Source organism: Squalius cephalus, assembly GCF_949319135.1.
Source record: "Squalius cephalus genome assembly, chromosome: 11".
In the NCBI taxonomy this organism is placed as follows: Eukaryota; Metazoa; Chordata; class Actinopteri; order Cypriniformes; family Leuciscidae; genus Squalius; species Squalius cephalus.
The window spans coordinates 720,040-738,254 of NC_137132.1; the positions used below are offsets into that span (position 1 = coordinate 720,040).

Below are 18,215 nucleotides of genomic sequence, written 5' to 3' on the forward strand. Positions count from 1 at the left end.
CCACAGACTGAGGTCATTCTGCAGGACTGCTTTGCACTGACAGACTGGGATGTGTTTAAAGTTGCAGCTACCCAGGAGGATCTTTCTGTCAACATCCAAGACTATACCGAGTATGTGACTGGGTATATTAGCACTTGTGCTGATAACATCATACCCACCATAAAAGTCAGGAAGTTCCCAAATCAGAAGCCTTGGATAAATGGCCAGGTACGAAACATGCTGCATGCACGGTCTTCTGCATTTGCATCTGGCAATGATACAGAGTATAAAGCTGCAAAGTATGGACTGAGAAGAGCCATAACAGCAGCCAAAAGAAATTACAGAGAGAAGCTGGACAGTTTCTACTCTACTGCTGATTCTGGACGGATGTGGCAGGGACTGCAGCATATCACAGACTATAAGACCAGCACGGGTACTATCAGCTCTACGGACAGCTTGCCGGATGAACTAAACCTTTTTTTTACTCGTTTTGAGACTTCTAGTGTCCACACAGAGTGGAGTCATCCACACATCCAGACAACTCAACACTCCTCTCCCCCTTTTACGGTTTCATCAACTGTGGTACTCAAAGCACTGAGGAGGATTAATCCTCGCAAGGCAGCAGGACCGGACAACATCACTGGGCGGACCCTCAGAGCTTGTGCCACAGAGTTGACGGATGTATTTACATCAATTTTTAACTTTTCCCTCTGTCAGAGAATTGTTCCTACTTGCTTTAAAACCACAACTATTGTCCCCGTTCCTAAGAAGAGCTCGCCAACCTGCCCGAATGACTATAGACCAGTAGCACTCACATCAATCATTATGAAGTGCTTTGAGAGAGTGGTGCTGGCCCACATTCAGAGCAGTATGCCGGAGACATTGGACCCCATGCAGTATGCATATCGCTCAAACAGATCCACCTCAGATATAATTTCCGATGCTCTTCATATTTCACTTTCTCATCTGGAAGATAAGGATACATATATTCGGATGCTGTTTATTGATTATAGCTCCGCCTTCAATACGGTCATCCCGCAGAAACTCACACATAAACTGTTTACACTTGGATTACATCCTAACCTGTGTGACTGGCTCCTGAACTTCCTGACGGGCAGATCACAGTCAGTCAGGATTGGGAATAGGACCTCAGCTCCTATCATTACAAAAATGGGCACCCCCCCAGGGGTGTGTTCTTAGTCCTATCCTCTACTCACTGTTTACACATGACTGTGTTGCCTCCCACAAAGACAACGTTATTTTAAAGTTCGCTGACGACACTGTAGTAATAGGACGCATCACTGGCGGGGACGAAACAGCCTACAGGAGGGAGGTGGCCAGTCTCGTTACATGGTGTAAGGATAACAATCTTACTCTAAACACAGATAAGACAAAGGAGATGATAGTGGATATGAGGAAAAAGAGCAGAACTCATCAGTCACTATTCATCAAAGACCTGGAAGTAGAGAGGGTGAGCAGTTTTAAATATCTCGGGGTCCATATTAGTGAAGACCTTACCTGGACACTGAATACAACACAACTTGTCAAGAAAGGACAACAACGACTGTACTTTCTGAGGAGACTTAGGAAGTTTGGTATGTCAACTAAGATTCTTAAGAACTTTTACAGCTGTGTTGTGGAGAGCGTTTTTACAAGTTGCATCACTGTGTGGTATGGAAACACTACTACTAAGGACCGTAAACGTCTGCAGAGAGTAGTGAAGACGGCTGAGAAGATCGTCGGGACTTCGCTGCCTACTTTGCAGGCCAATTACCATCGCAGAGTCCAAAGGAGGGCTGTTTCCATCATTAAAGACCATACCCACCCCCAGCATAGACTGTTTAAACTTCTACCGTCCGGTCGGAGGTACAGCAGTGTGAGATGCAGAACCTCCAGACTCATGAACTCATTTTATCCATCAGCCATCAGACTTTTAAACAGATAAGCCAGAGTTTAATAACTATAACAACCGCACATCTGTTGCAGTTATTTCTGGTACTATCAAGGAGCTGCACTTAAATTGCACTTTAAAAATTGCACTTTAATATAAATTTGCACATTGCATATGCACTTTTTTTTAATACTTTTATAGCCTAATTTTTATCTTTATGACATTCTTTTTAAAAATTTTGCTGTGTGTATGTCTGTGTCTTTATTAATGTATTTTGCTGGGCATTCAATGTGGACAGCAAAGAAAGAATTTCATTGTACATGGAAATTCTATTTCCTGATTGTGCATATGACAATAAAAGCTTTGACTTTGACTTTGACTTGACTTGATAAGTATAGTTGTAGTTGAATCAGTACAACTCTCTCAAGGATCTTCAAAATAAAAGGTAGATTAGAAATAGGACAAAAATTAGAGAGAGTGAAAGGATCGAGATTAGTTTTTTTGAGATATGGTGTCACCACAGCAACTTTCAGACTGTTAGGGAAGGGGCCAGTTGACAGGCATTTGTTAATTAAAAGTAACAGGTCAGGACCAACTGTGTCCATAATTTGTCTCAGGAAAGAAGGTGGAATAATATCCTGTGGACAGATAGTGGGTTTTAAATGAACAATTTCAAATTTCAAATTTCGAACAATTTTTTTAAAAACAATTTCATTACATGTGCCCAGATCAAGCGGCTCAAACTCAGACCAGATGGAAGAACATATTGGAACATCATGTATATACACAGAGCTAGACAATTGAGATCTTAAAGTTGTGATCTTATCAACAAAAAGCTTCGCAAAATTGTCACAGAGAGCAGTAGAGGGCTCTAAGATGGGATGCACAGAGGGAGTTAATAGTAGCAAATAGAACTTGAGGTTTATGAAAATTATTAGATATAAGTTCAGAAAAATGTTTGCATTTTGCAGCCTTTGCAGCTTTCTGAAACACCTTATAGGCATTTTTCATGATTTCATACGAAACCTGCAGATTTCGTGTATGCGTGTGTGTGTGTGTGTGTGTGTGTGTGTTTGTGTGCTCAATGCATTTGTAAAGATATTAAGGAACGTGTGTGTTGGGGCTGGGAGAAAAAAATCGATTCACCTAACTATTACAATTTATTTAACGATTTTAAAATTGTTATTTTTTTCAGAATCAATATTGATTCAAATTAAATTACTTTATTTTGTCCTTGCTTATAGACGAGGTTGAGAGAAGTTAGCCACTCTTGTTCCAACAGAAGATGAAATGTGTTGTTATCTATGAGTGTCGTAATATCCATTTCAAGTGGATGCGTAGAAGTGACGTGAGACTGAAACATACTCTGAGTCGGATGAACTTACTCCCGGCAATCGGATGGTCAGATGAATTTCTGGCATGTTAGAAATTTTGGTCGCTCCTCGTGACTATATTACACAGTTGAAGCAGAACTATGAACCGATTGCCCTAAACTCAGTGTTTTTTCCCTCAATGCGCCTGCGCGAAAACAGACGTTTCATCTGCAGAAAAAAAACACGAAAAGAGGGATATCTTTAAGTTCTGTAGTTCAAACTAGCTACAAATTGCTGTTGCTTACCTCCAGTTTGTGTTGCAAAATGGATTAACCATTACCCACGTCTTCCAAGCCACCTGTGATGTACACTTTGCCTCTTTAATTAATTTGTTAAACAATGTTTTTGAAATAAAGCTGTTTAATTTTCATTGACGAATTATTGCAGTTTGCGGACATATTATAGACTGTTAATAATTAATTATATGCCTATAATTCATTGTAATCGACTTAAATGTTTTAGACAATTTTCAATGAGGAGTAAGCTTGTATGTAATATTTTATTATCCTCACAGCGCGTTGGTTATGCGGTGATGCGCTATGAAATTATTGCGTGACAATTTAATTATAATAGCCTATCAATTTAATAAAAGTAGCCTTCCCTAATAATAATAATAATAATAATAATAATAATAATACAATAATACTAATAATAATTGAATACATAAATTGGAAATGCTAAATCATCCTGATATTGCTAGCTGATGCTTGTTTTGACAATATCTCTGGATACATGAAATCGTCTATAAGCGCAACCCGGCACGAGGGTTTATCGCACTGATTCGCACATATTTCACACGTATAGTGTGAGCAGTGAAGTCGCAGCTTGACGTTCGGACCGTATAGTGTGAGCACATAAAGGCTTTACATCGCATGCGAAATCACACAGACCATCGCACAGTGTATGCCCGCCTTAAGATACGCTTGCTTTCTGGAATACACCCCAGGACACAGGCAGATATCCAAACCAGGAATAGCAGAATACAAGGAAAATGCTCAGTAATGCCGTGGAACTCTAGACAAGACTTTGCGATGAGACAAACAACAGACCTGGGTAAATAGGCAGAGACTGAGGGATCATGAGGTGATGGGGAAACAGCTGCACGATTACACTGATGACAGACAAAGCATTGTGGGAAACTGAGTCCATGGTGTGTGTAGAGTGAGTGGTAAGAGTGTCCTCTGCTGTCCTCCAGCTTCTGCCGATCGACTGTCCTGCACAGTTCATCTCCAACCCTAATCAAACACACCTGTCTTTCATTTTCAAGTGATCCTGAAGACCTTAATTGGTTGCTTCAGGTATGTTTGATTAGGGTTGGAGATGAACTGTGCAGGACAGTCGATCGGCAGGAGCAGGATTGGGCACCCCTGCTCTACAGTATCTAGTTTTCTCCTAAAATGAATGGACTGTGTTAATCCTGACTGTGCTGAGATTGAGTGTGTTTAAAGTAAAGGGTGTTAAATGTATATCATGATGTCAAAGTGTGTTTTTCAGTGTGACTATCAGTACTGCAGTATCACCTTAATGAGGAGCAGCTCATGTTTTCAATAATTTACAGATCAATATTTCAATAGCTTTGCTTGTAATTAATGTAATAATAGTTATTTCCCTGCATTTTATTCCATTTTGATTATACTTTATGAATTCACAGTGACTGTCACAGTGTTGGGTTTGTCATGTGTCTTGTCTGGTTTGTTGTGAGCACATGGCTTGTCTTGTATTCCTTGTGCCATGTGCTCTCCTGTCAATTGTCTAGCCCCTCCCATCTTGTTACCTGATATTTAATTATTTGCCCCACCTGCTTTCCCCGTTATCCTCTTGTTTGCTTCCCTATTTAGTCTCCCTGTGTTTGCAGTCCTGTGCTGGTTCGTTATTTATGTTTCCCTTGTGTTCTGGTCCTGACTTTTGCCTGTCTTGTTTTTCCCCCTTGAGGAGGTTTTGTTTGTAGTTTTGTTTTGTTTAATAAAGATCCTTCCTGCACTTGAATCCTCTCTCACTAATTCAACGAGTCGTGACAGTGAGTTTCATGTGAGAGTCACGTATGATCTTACCACAGTTCCTCCAGTTTACAGTGAGGATTCTCCAGTCCAGCAGAGAACAGCTTCACTCCTGAGTCTCCTAGTTTATTAAATGACAGCTCCAGTTCTCTCAGGTGTGAGGGGTTTGATCTCAGAGCTGAAGCCAGAGCAGCACAACCTTCATCTGTGACACCACAATCATACAACCTGTAGAGAACAATGACACACATTAAGCCCATATCCAAAGATAAACATGACACTTAAAAAAAAAATAACATAATAATGTCAATGTGAAATGTAAATTACTCACAATTTTAAAATACATCAGTTAGGATTAGGAGATTGAATATACAGTTTGTACAGTATAAATATCATTATTTCTATGGAACGTCCCCATAAAACGTGTAGGATTTGAGGGCGAACCAAACACAAATGAATCTTCCAGGTGATTTGTTCAAACATACTTCCACACATAACTCAACACTCCAGACTGCAAATCACCAATCCAGAACCATAAAATCCAGGCTCCAGCCAGTCTAGGCCAACCAATGAAAACCCCCAGCTAAGAACTTTTTCTTTTCCATTGAGAGTCTCGGTTCTAAGTTAAGTTTTGCTGCAAAGTTTCGGTTAAACAATTCGGCTGCAAAGCTCGCTTCCAACTTCAAAGACTTTCTATCCATCCGCCAACACATCACGTGATTGGCCGCCCCAGACATCTATCCAGGCATGAGGAGATGCCGCCATTGAATCCGGGAAATCCCTTATACGCCAACAAAGGGAATCCCCAAAAGAAATGCAAAGACAAGCAAGTAGCCTCCAGACTCTTAGCTGAACTGGTGCATTGATATAAATTTATTAAACTGCCTAAGAAACTATATAACGGTTAATTTAATGATTGATGGTTAATTCAGGTCATGTCTTAAAGTGCATATAGAAACTTGGGATTTCATCATCTCACTCTTAAAACTCATTCTTTCCTCACTCTCTTTTTCTTTCTGCAACTCAATAATCAAAGTCTTGTTTGTATTTTAAAGAGAAGTGTTACTTGTGTTATGAAACCTTGTGTATGTGTGTGTGTCTGTGTGTGCTCAATGTACTTGTAAACATTTTAAGGAACACGTGTGTGTGTTAGGGCTGGGAGAAAAAAAACGATTCACCAAACTATCGCAATGTTTTTGTTTACGATTTTAAAATATATATTTTTTTATTCCAGAATTGATATTGATTCAAATTAAATTGCTTTATTTTTGTCCTTGCTTATAGACAATGTTGACAGAAGTTAGCCACTCTTGTTCCAACAGAGGATGAAATGTGTTGTTATCTATGAGTGTCGTAATATCCATTTCAAGCGACGTGAGACTGAATGCACTGAAAAGCCCTCGCGCTACTCATATCCTGAGAGCGAGAGATAAGACAGTAGAGCTGCACGATTAATCTTTAAAATACTGTGATCTCCATTCAAACACACACACAATCTTCTTCAAATTGACGCGCAATTTTCTTTTATTAAATCCAGACAAGACAGAGGTACTAATCATCGGTTCAAAAAACCACCCACAAAACCTCTCACAATACAACTTTAACATAGTAGGATGTCCTATTACTTTATCCTCTACAGTAAAAGACCTGGGTGTTATATTAGACTGCAACCTGTCTTTTGAAAATCATATTTCATATGTCACAAGAACAGCCTTTTTCCACCTTAGAAACATTGCTAAGCTACGTAACATGCTATCAGTTTCTGACCAGGGGCGGCCTTAAGCATCTGGGGGCCCGTTTCAATAACTAAAATGGGGCCCTGCCCACAAATGTAAACATAATAGAGCAGAAAAAGCAAAGATTCCTGTTGGTTTGCATCATATTATTTTATTACGCGCACTTTCAGCTTCATGAACAGGCAGTTCAACATAGAAATAATCCAACCTTATTTGATTAAAACTATATACAATTATACAGCGTTTTACGTTGGAATAAGCCTCGCCCTTTCACGCAGGGCAACATCACTGCTTAATTGATTTGCGCAGTAGCTATATTTTCAGCTGTCTGGGCTGACTTAAAAAAAAAAAAAAACAGCTCAAACATCCCCTCAACTTGAAGTATTACGGAGCCCGAGAAGTCACCTGTGTAAGTAAAAATAATTTTTAAAAAATCCGTGGCGACGGTTTTGCAATCCGTGCGCCCATGCAGTTTATAAACCGTACTCACGAATTCTCAAACTGTTCCCTCGGTTTAACAAATCGTGCCCACGAGTTTTTAATCCGCGCTCTCAGATTTGTAAACCGTGCCTTCAGTTTTTGCAATCTGTACCCACTAATTCATAAACCGTGCCCACGCTTTCACAATCCGTTCCCACGGGTTTGTAAAATATACTCACGGATTTGTGGCTCACTCTCATTTTAGAAGAACAGCAAGAGGTAGGCCCTACGTTGTTAACGAATCTTATAGTAGGCCTATATTGTTTTATTGTGTATTAAGTGGAATACATCGAATTGTCTTAACTGCGTCTAGCGGGTTTGGGTGAATATACAATTTAATATGAATGGCGTGCATCAAAATCTTTTGTTTATTTGTGATAATCTTAACACTTTAGTATTCTAAAATACTAAATAACAAAAATAACAAAAGCGTCTTCTAATGTAGCCTATAAAATGTAATAATAATAATAATAATTATTATTATTATTATTATTATTAGAGTTTATAACTATAAATGAGTCCACTTAAGACAGTAATATGTTTATCATAAAATAATTTATGAACGCTTTATTTAAATTATGCAAAAAATGTAGGCCTATTTTATCCAAAACTGTGAAAGGTTAGGTTATAGCCTATAAAAATAAAGCATTGATAAATTATTTTATGACAAACATATTACTGTCTTAAGTGAACTCATTTATAGTTAAACACATAATAATAATAATAATAATTATTATTATTATTACAGTTTACATATTTAGAAGACGCTTTTGTCCAAAACTTACAAAAAAGGAACAAAGCAATTCGTCAAATATCAGTCATAATACAGGTTAGAAAATAATACTAAAGTGTTAAGATTATCACAAATAAACAAAAGATTTTGATGCACGCCATTCATATTAAATTGTAGCCTATATTCACCCATACCCGCTAGACGCAGTTAAGACAATTTGATGTATTCCACTTAATACACAATAAAACAATATACTATAAGATTCGTTAACAAAGTACCTCCTGGTGTTCTTCTATATGAGAGTGAGCCACAAATCCGTGAGTAGGCTACATTTTTACAAACCCGTGGGAACGGATTGTGAAAGCGTGAAGGCACTGTTTACAAATCTGAGAGCGCGGATTAAAAACTCGTGGGAACGGTTTATTAATCCGTGGGCACGATTTGTTAAACCGAGGGAACAGTTTGAGAATTCGTGAGTACGGTTTAATAAACATTAAAATAGTAACATTAAAAATGATGGCCAAATTTGAAAAGTACGGAGTGTCTTGCAACATGTTATCTACTAACATGTACAAGTTCAAATAAAGTTTTGACAAAAAAGTTTTTATAAAAAGATAAACCTCGCATATTTCAGCCTTTAAATCATTTTTATAAAAAGAATGATTCAAAAAAGACAAAATACTGACATTTACAATGCACATTAGCTTATCTTTTATTATTAGGCTAATAGTAAAATTAGGTCCGATTTTCCCGTGGCGTCTGTCGTTGCTAATGCTATGCAACCATGCGCTCTCCACAACGACAAAGAAGTTTTAATAGCTAATGTATTTCCACCACCGAAAAACGCTTGCTGTAGCTCTGCTACATATGGAAGCCCGTTTCCGCCACGTTGAGTAAAAAAAAAAAGATTCTTTAAGTCATAATAATGAGAAACTTTCTCATAATAATGACTTAACATCTCATAATAATGAGAAACTTTCTCATAATAATGACTTAACATCTCATAATAATGAGAAACTTTCTCATAATAATGAGAAACTTTCTCGTAATAATGACTTAACATCTCATAATAATGAGAAACTTTCTCGTAATTATGACTTAAACATCTCGTAATAATGAGAAACTTTCTCATAATAATGACTTAACATCTCGTAATAATGAGAAACTTTCTCATAATAATGACTTAACATCTCATAATAATGAGAAACTTTATCATAATAATGACTTAACATCTCGTAATAATGAGAAACTTTCTCATAATAATGAGAAACTTTCTCGTAATAATGACTTAACATCTCATAATAATGAGAAACTTTCTCGTAATTATGACTTAAACATCTCGTAATAATGAGAAACTTTCTCATAATAATGACTTAACATCTCGTAATAATGAGAAACTTTCTCGAAATAATGACTTAACATCTCGTAATAATGAGAAACTTTCTCATAATAATGACTTAACATCTCGTAATAATGAGAAACTTTCTCGAAATAATGACTTAACATCTCGTAATAATGAGAAACTTTCTCGTAATAATGACTTAACATCTCATAATAATGAGAAACTTTCTCGTAATAATGACTTATTTTCTCGCACTTCTACGCATGCGCAAAGCAGCGGAGCAGAAGGGCGTGCCACACTAGCGACATCCGCTGGCTGGTCAAAGCCGTGTAAATGCATCACAGCAAACTTGGCACGCTCTGCAAAACAGTTGTTTTCATTAAAGTCAGTTTGATCTACTAAGTGCAATCTGTAGTATCATTAAATAACATCATCAGTAGGCCTATCTTCCATACTTTTCCATGCGCACGATAAGGTGTGAAAGTGGAATGCAGAAGCAGGACGGTTACCATGGTAACGAAGGACGCCTGCTTGTGCACACCGATGGAGATTGGAAACATGAATTTACAAAACTATCAGATTAAAGTTGGAATATTACATTTATTCGTCAAGTTTAAGTGTAACACATATGTGTGTTAATATAACACGTATTTTGCAGATGCTTCTAGGATATTTGATGTGCAGGTTCATCTGGAAGATATCAATACAGAAATCACCTTTAAGATGTTTATGACTTTGGGGACATTTAAACATAAGTGGGCAGTGGAATGGGGGAAAACGCAAGGTCGAGACGTGTTTTTAAAAGCTGAACTTCTTTTCAATTTAGAACGCCGTGTCATGCGCAAGATTGCTGCAGAAGAGCAAGCGCAACGTCCGTCTAGTGCGCGTTTGCCTAGAAAAGCAATGAAAAAGCGCGTTCTGTATGAACGGACCCTTACACAGATTTCCAGATGAAGTGTTCTTAAACAGATTTGGAAAGGTGTGCTGTCTTATCATTCCTCCGTCTATTTGAAATCCATGGATCACCCTTGTATTGCTGCTTGTTCATACACAAAAATACAAATGAATATTACAAATGAATAAAAGACTATCTAGTATGGAAGCCTGTCTCATATACTGATCATTTATCTTTAATGTTATTCACTGCAGAGCGTGCCAAGTTTGCTGTGATGCATTTACACGGCTTTGACCAGCGGATGTCGCTAGTGTGGCACGCCCTTCTGCTCCGCTGCTTTGCACATGCGTAGAAGTGCGAGAAACTAAGTCATTATTATGAGAAAGTTTCTCATTATTACGAGAAAGTTTCTCATTATTACGAGATGTTAAGTCATTATTACGAGAAAGTTTCTCATTATTACGAGAAAGTTTCTCATTATTACGAGAAAGTTTCTCATTATTACGAGATGTTAAGTCATAATTATGAGAAAGTTTCTCATTATTACGAGATGTTAAGTCATTATTACGAGAAAGTTTCTCATTATTACGAGAAAGTTTCTCATTATTACGAGATGTTAAGTCATTATTACGAGAAAGTTTCTCATTATTATGAGAAAGTTTCTCATTATTACGAGATGTTAAGTCATTATTACGAGAAAGTTTCTCATTATTACGAGATGTTAAGTCATTATTACGAGAAAGTTTCTCATTATTATGAGAAAGTTTCTCATTATTACGAGATGTTAAGTCATTATTACGAGAAAGTTTCTCATTATTATGAGAAACTTTCTCATTATTACGAGATGTTAAGTCATTATTACGAGATGTTAAGTCATAATTATGAGAAATTTTCTCATTATTATGACTTAAAGAATCTTTATTTTTTTACTCAATGTGGCGGAAACGGGCTTCCATAGCTACAAGATTTATTTACGGAGAAGAAAAAAACACCCGTGGTTTGGGTGCACCCCCATCCTTCATGTTGACTCGTTGCGCCTGGAAAAAAATGAGGCGTCGCTTCAATTATTTGAAATAATGAACTTGAGCGTGCAAAAGACGCAATGTTGAACGGCCCTTGGCGAGCTACCTCCAATCAGGCCACGAGCTACTCTCGCGAGCGACGTGTTGGAGACCACTTTAGACATTATGTCTGAAAATCAATATCCTAGGGAGAAAATGAATGAGATTTTCCTATTCTGTTGGGGGCCCCCTTGGAGGGCGGGGCCCGTTTCAATTGAAACGGGTGAAACATAGGTAAGGCCGCCTCTGTTTCTGACGCAGAAAAGTTAGTTCATGCATTCATGACCTTGAGACTAGATTACTGTAATGCTTTATTAGCTGGTTGTCCTGCATCCTCAATAAACAAGCTACAGTTAGTCCAAAATGCCGCCGCTAGAGTTCAAACTAGATCAAGAAAATATGATCATATAACACCAATTTTATCATCACTACATTGGTTACCTATAAAGTTCTGTATTAATTATAAGGTATTGCTACTGACTTATAAAGCCCTAAACGGCTTAGCTCCAGTCTATTTAACCGATCTTCTATTGCCCTACAATCCATCGCGCTCTTTAAGATCACTAAATTCAAGGCTTTTGGTCATACCTAGGATATCTAGGTCCACCAAAGGAGGGAGAGCATTTTCACATTTAGCTCCAAAACTCTGGAATAGTCTTCCTGATACTGCTCAGACTCGCTCTCCCAGTTTAAAACTAGATTAAAGACGCATCTCTTCAGCCAGGCATTCATATAATACTTTTAATCTTACAGTTAAATCCGACCTCTAGTTCATAAACGCCAGAGGAGAACTGGCTCCCGACTGAGCCTGGGTTCTCCCAAGGTTTTTTTTTTTCTCCATTAGGTCACCTGATGGAGTTTTTCGGTTCCTTGCCACTGTTGCCTTTGGCTTGCTCAGTTGGGGATATTTGGGGATATTTCATTTAATTAATCAATCAACAATACTATTGATCAGCATTACCAAACGTGGTGGTTTTCCACTAGAAACAAACATTGATGTATTGTTTTAATTTAATACTGTGAAGCTGCTTTGATACAATCTATGTTGTGAAAAGCTCTATATAAATAAACTTGACTTGACTTGACAAATTCCTCTGTCTATTAAACCTTTGACAAAATTATATCGTAACATTCAAATCTGTGTTGGCGCTGCCGCTGACCCAGAGAGAGTTGTCATGAAACAGCTTCACAAAAGGTATTTTCAACCTCATAATAGTATCATTATTTCTGTGATACAATAGTTCAAATTATCATAGAAGTACTGGGATAAAAGTTGAGTAAATCAGCTTTTGATAGAAACTTGGTCCACAGTATACACACTATAAAAAACTAGACTACACCACTGTGTGTGAGTGTGTGTGTGTGTCTGTGTGTGAGTGTGTGTCTGTGTGTGAGCTTAATGTATTTGTAAACATTTTAAGGAACTCTTATTAATGTAATTAATGTTGAATAAAGGTTGTATTAAAGCACTTAATGACATTTTCTGATTTTCCATGACCTAAAGTGAGAACTATTTATGGTTAATATGTTTTAACAAAGCATTATCTAACTCTTTGCATAAGAGCTAATTAAACAATAACACTTTGTTAATTACAGTGACAATGAATGAAGAACTCACTATTTGTATATAGTCTCTTAATATATTAACTACACCTTATATACTATGAAATACTATTCAGTAACTATAAACTAATAGTTTGAAAACGATTTATAAGCGTTGTGTTACTGTATACTTGTGATAAAATGTTACCATTATTTCAAACTGGTCCCATTAAGTGTAATTGTTCCTTTTGTATGTGATGGAGTGATTCTTCTTTTTCAAAAATAACACAAAATAAACAAAGTAAAGATGAATTCGACTGATAGCATTATTATTATTATTATTATTTTCAAGACTTCCATAGATATGGCGATATATTGATATTGTGTGTTATTTTGGCCATGATAATCATGTAGTGATAAATATGATATGGTGACAGTCCTGGTTCAGGTGAAACACACACATTTTGAGGAAATGCTCACGCTTTTACAAGGGTCTGTTAGCACAAGCATTACAAGGAAAGTTGATTTACACCAAACATTTGTGCTTTAAAAAACCTCTTCACTGTATCCTGCATCTGTTGTCTGGTTTGTAGTTTGTCTAGTTTATTTAACTGTTAGTTTTACTTTCTTTTGGGGGATAATTATATATGAAGATATAAATGTTCCTCTTCAGGAAGACTCCTCACCGCTGCCTTCTACCGCCGGCAGGATCTGACGGTTCAAGCAGGAATCTGTTGCTGAACCACCGGATGGGGCTTACGCCAAAGATATATTGTATACACTATCTACATATTAATCCTTATTCACTCCGAGTCTTTATGGTAGGGATGATCTTACCGCAGTATCTCCAGTTTACAGTGAGGATTCTCCAGTCCAGCAGAGAACAGCTTCACTCCTGAGTCTCCTAGATTATTCCCAGACAGATACAGTTTTCTCAGATGTGAGGGGTTTGATCTCAGAGCTGAAGCCAGAGCAGCACAACCTTCATCTGTGACACCACAACTATACAACCTGAAGAGAACAATGACACACTCTTCACTCTCTCAGATCAAAACAGAAATCTTTGTTTTTCTTAATTGTGTTTATAATTTGTGCAATATCAAAACAATTTAAACAATTAATTCAATATATCAGTTAGTGTAACTGTTATTCTAAGAGATTATGTCTCTATGTGAGGGAGAAAGATTATATAAAACTGATCAAATGGAATACATTAATGCTGCACGATTAATCATATTGCAATCGCGATGTCAAGCTTATTCGATTATATGACAAAAAATGCTGCGATTTTATGAAATAAATAAATGCATGTGTGGACATGACAACCCATTCTCTCGGAGAGCTGTTTGCACATTTTCTACACCGCTAATAAAAAGAAGACCAGTCAGTTTCAGTTGATCACGTCGTGACTGTCTCCGGTGTGCAGCGCGGAGAACCGGTGAAGATGATGCCCAGTACACAGTGTTTTACAGTGTGTACTTTACTCTTAACACCTTTTACCTATTTATTTATTATTCTCAGGTAAGGTAAAGAAAGTCAAATCTGACCTAAACCGTAAGCATTCAAAAGGTACTTACAATTTGGTCAGAAGACTCCTCTGTGGTATTTTCTTTTTAAAAGTCTTCCAGCATCATAAATCTAAGTCTCAGAAGGCAGATTTATTTTAATTGGTTACTTTTTTTTTATAATAAACAAAAATATAAAGGCAAATAGAACTTCATCGTTTAAGTATAAAATACAATAATCACGTTTTGAATCAAAGGTGTAGTAAGCTCTGGGCTTCTTATCTTCTGCTCAGGGTTTCTTGTCCTCAGCTCTGGGCTTCTAGGCGTAGGGGGCACTGGCGTATCAGTATCCCAAGAGGCAGTCAGTTCATCAGTCTTTTATACTCCTTGTTTACAACAGGCATTTGGTTGACACTCCTCCAAAGTTTCCCAGATCCTTCTCCAGTCAGGTGCAAGCGGTCCACCTCTTCATGTCCTTGAACTACAGTAAACTCAACTAAGATGGCTGAGTTCATTTAACCCTCTGAGGTCGGCAATCACGCCGGCGTGATCTGCTCGTTTTTTTTCCTTATCAGTGCGAAAGAGATTCAGAATACTCTATTGATTTTGATATTACATGCTTGTGTTGTACATCAATCGATCCTGTTAAGTGTGTATTATTTTTGTGTATGCTCACAATAAAAACAAAGTGTTGTGCTTTTTGCCAAATAAAGAAAAATAAACACAAAGCGAGTTCTGCTTTCTCTCTGTCAGTGTAGTCCATTCTGAAACGCATCCGAAAATGAACCATAACTCAGCGAATACTCAGTCAAACAGGCATACAGGCACACAGGCATGAAGCTTGAATTCTCTTCTTTTAAAAAAACAAATATTCTCAGTTTATGTAATATGTATGTAAAGAGAGAGATGTCAGTCGTTCTCATCTCAGCTCATTAAGTTTTAATGTGACTCCGCCCACGGAGAGCGCGCGCTGTTCAAACGCAAATAATCTGAGGACGCAAACCTGTGAAACGCCCACATCAGCTGGATAACACACACCGCGAGTTCACTTTCAGTCTCATTTACGACGCTGTGAGAAATAAAACTATCTTGATAATAATCCTGGAAAACTTACCTCAGAAGTTCTGGAAGTTTTATTTCGAGGAGCAACAGATCCGGCTGAGGAATAGGTCAGTTCTATTTGCTTTGTTCTAATCGCAAGTGTCTGTACACGCAAAAAGACTGTTTAAATATGAGTCGCGTTTCTGCGTGTGAATGAATGAATGCACAGATGCGTGCCTACTAAGATGAGTAAAAATCGACTACAAAAATCGGACAGATTATAAAGTTTTTACTGTAAAATACTGCCACATCAAATAAGCTTATAATGTTGCCAATTTCTGCTCGTGTTAAATATATGTTTTGTCAAAAATAATCAACCATGATGTTTGTTCCAATGTAGGCGATATTCAAACTAATGAATCCTTAACTTTGAAATACGTATGATAAAATGTATGTATGTATGTATGTATGTATATATGTATATATATATATATATATATATATATATATATATATATATATATATATATATATATATATATAAAATACTATTTTTGTCAAAAATAAAGTCATCAACTAAGATGTTAGATGTTCCAATGTTGGCTATATTCAAACTTGTATTCTACATATGATAAAATGTAGGCCCATAATAATTTTTGTTTCACAAAGAAAGAGTACACTTGAAATATTGTTGAAATTGTAATTATTGTTGTAATTGTAACCTTTTTAATAAAATAGCAAAACATATTTATAAGATAGATGTAAGCAAAATCTTAAATGGTCAATATAAGTCTTCTTCTAAATATATCTTTTGTCCTTGCACTGGCTCAGTCAGTGTCACACCTGAATGAATGGCTCATTATGCAAGCAATTATGCATAATGGGTGGGACATTGTATTCTCAGGTGTAAACCACTCCTCGTTCACGCCCCCCTCGCATATTGGCTTTCCAAGCAAAACCTGTTTTACACAATTTAAATCAATGTATTGTTTTATGTGAACGATAAAGCAAGACTATTTTCACATAATTTTGAAGCCAGAACTCGAGGCGACAACATCCATTAGTCAAAAGTCTTATTGACACATATTTAGTATGAGTTTTGTGGTCTTATTTCAGCAACTTTCATTTTTATTTTTTTCAATAACCACGCATAAACATTATTCTCTTAAAAATACAAACATCTACATACATGTGGCTTACATATTATGATAGCCCTGTTTGTGCTATATAGAGTGAATTTACACCTTTGCCATTAATATGTTTATAAGCAACTGAAAAAAGCACAAATGTCAGGGCATGTCAGAACATCCCAAGGGCCCCAAAAACACCCCAGACCCCAGAGGGTTAAAGTTCTAGGAGTCTAGCGCACACACATAATCACACTTTTCTGCTCCTCTCAACATGGGTTGGCACAGTCACATATACATACATAACCAATTACTGTACATCTATGCCAAAACAATATAAGCCATCTTTTACAAACAAAATAAATAACAACATTGAATGCAATGCATTACATCCAATACATTGGCTAACAAAAAGGCATCTATAATAAACAAGGAGGCAGGTAATTGCATTTTCTTGATATTATACAACAACGGACACTAAACTGGTGGCCAGAAACAATTCTTCCTCTGTTATATGGCAATATTTTGTCAATAAGATAACTAACACTGAGCAGAGAGAGCAGGACTGCCAACTCTCAATCATTCAGCGTGAGACTCGCGCAATCAACACTGTGCTGACAAACTGCCTGGGAGCTCCTCAGTGGTGAAACTCCTCCTCCTTCAATCAGTGGAGAACCAGGTGGAACAAATCTGAGGCAATCTGAGCGTGCCAGTACCTGGCTCTGTTGTTGTCTTTAGACCACAGTGAAAGGAGCATTTATAGCACCACTAGACCAAGGAAACTTCATCTTTGTCATCAAGGTGACTGTGCAAAACCAAGCCCTCCACAAAACAGTGAAGGACGGCCGGTAAGCGCCATATTGGCCATGTTTGGCTAGACTGACTTAAGCAGTGCAGTGCAAATGATACTCTGGAAAACACAGACTCTTAACTCTTGTTGACTTTGTTAGGACTTTTACATTGATATTTGTAACTTCAAATGTTGTTTGGTTTTATCAAACAAGTGGGGTATAAAGGAAAAGTAAGAAAAGCCAAATTCATTGTTTGACAAAGAATGTGTTTGAAATGGTTAAAAGTAATTAAAACTTTGTAGAAATCTTAACAAACTAAGTTCTTAATTTAGTTAAAAATGTATACTCTTAAGATCTTTGGCTAAAAATATAATGAGATCTATTAATTAACCTAAATATTAAACCAATTGAAGGTAAAAAAGTTATTTGGTTAAAGATACTTGGTTAAAAGATAAGAAAATATACATTTTGAAAATTAAAATACCAACTGATTTGTTTTGGTAAACCATATCTAGTTGTGTGGTTACAATGATACCTTAGAATAATTCTTTATTATGAAAATACTGCTTAAAACTACTGATTAGAATAAAAATGGAAACCTTGTAATAGCAGTAATGTGTTTATCTGAGGTAAATGTGAATAATTTTGTTTATTTAATTTGGCTGTCAACTCAAATAATAATCTTGTATTTGTCATCTCTCTTTTGAGGTTTTTCACGCAGA

At 36.8% G+C, this 18,215-nt stretch overlaps 1 protein-coding gene across 3 annotated transcripts in view; it reads right to left on the bottom strand.

The window, feature by feature from the left end:
- Nucleotides 1-18,215, bottom strand: part of LOC307167425 (NACHT, LRR and PYD domains-containing protein 3-like) — a 70,668-nt gene that overhangs the window by 8,584 nt on the left and 43,869 nt on the right. For all 3 annotated transcript variants that reach the window (XR_013822780.1, XM_079886525.1, XM_079886524.1), the window contains exons 6-7: nucleotides 13,867-14,040; nucleotides 5,295-5,468 (exon numbers count right to left, since the gene is read on the bottom strand). Coding sequence is in view for 2 of the 3 variants with exons in the window: in XM_079886525.1 (XP_079742651.1) it covers nucleotides 5,295-5,468; nucleotides 13,867-14,040 (348 nt within the window). In the remaining variant the exon portion in view is untranslated. The remainder of the gene's footprint in view (nucleotides 1-5,294; nucleotides 5,469-13,866; nucleotides 14,041-18,215) is intronic.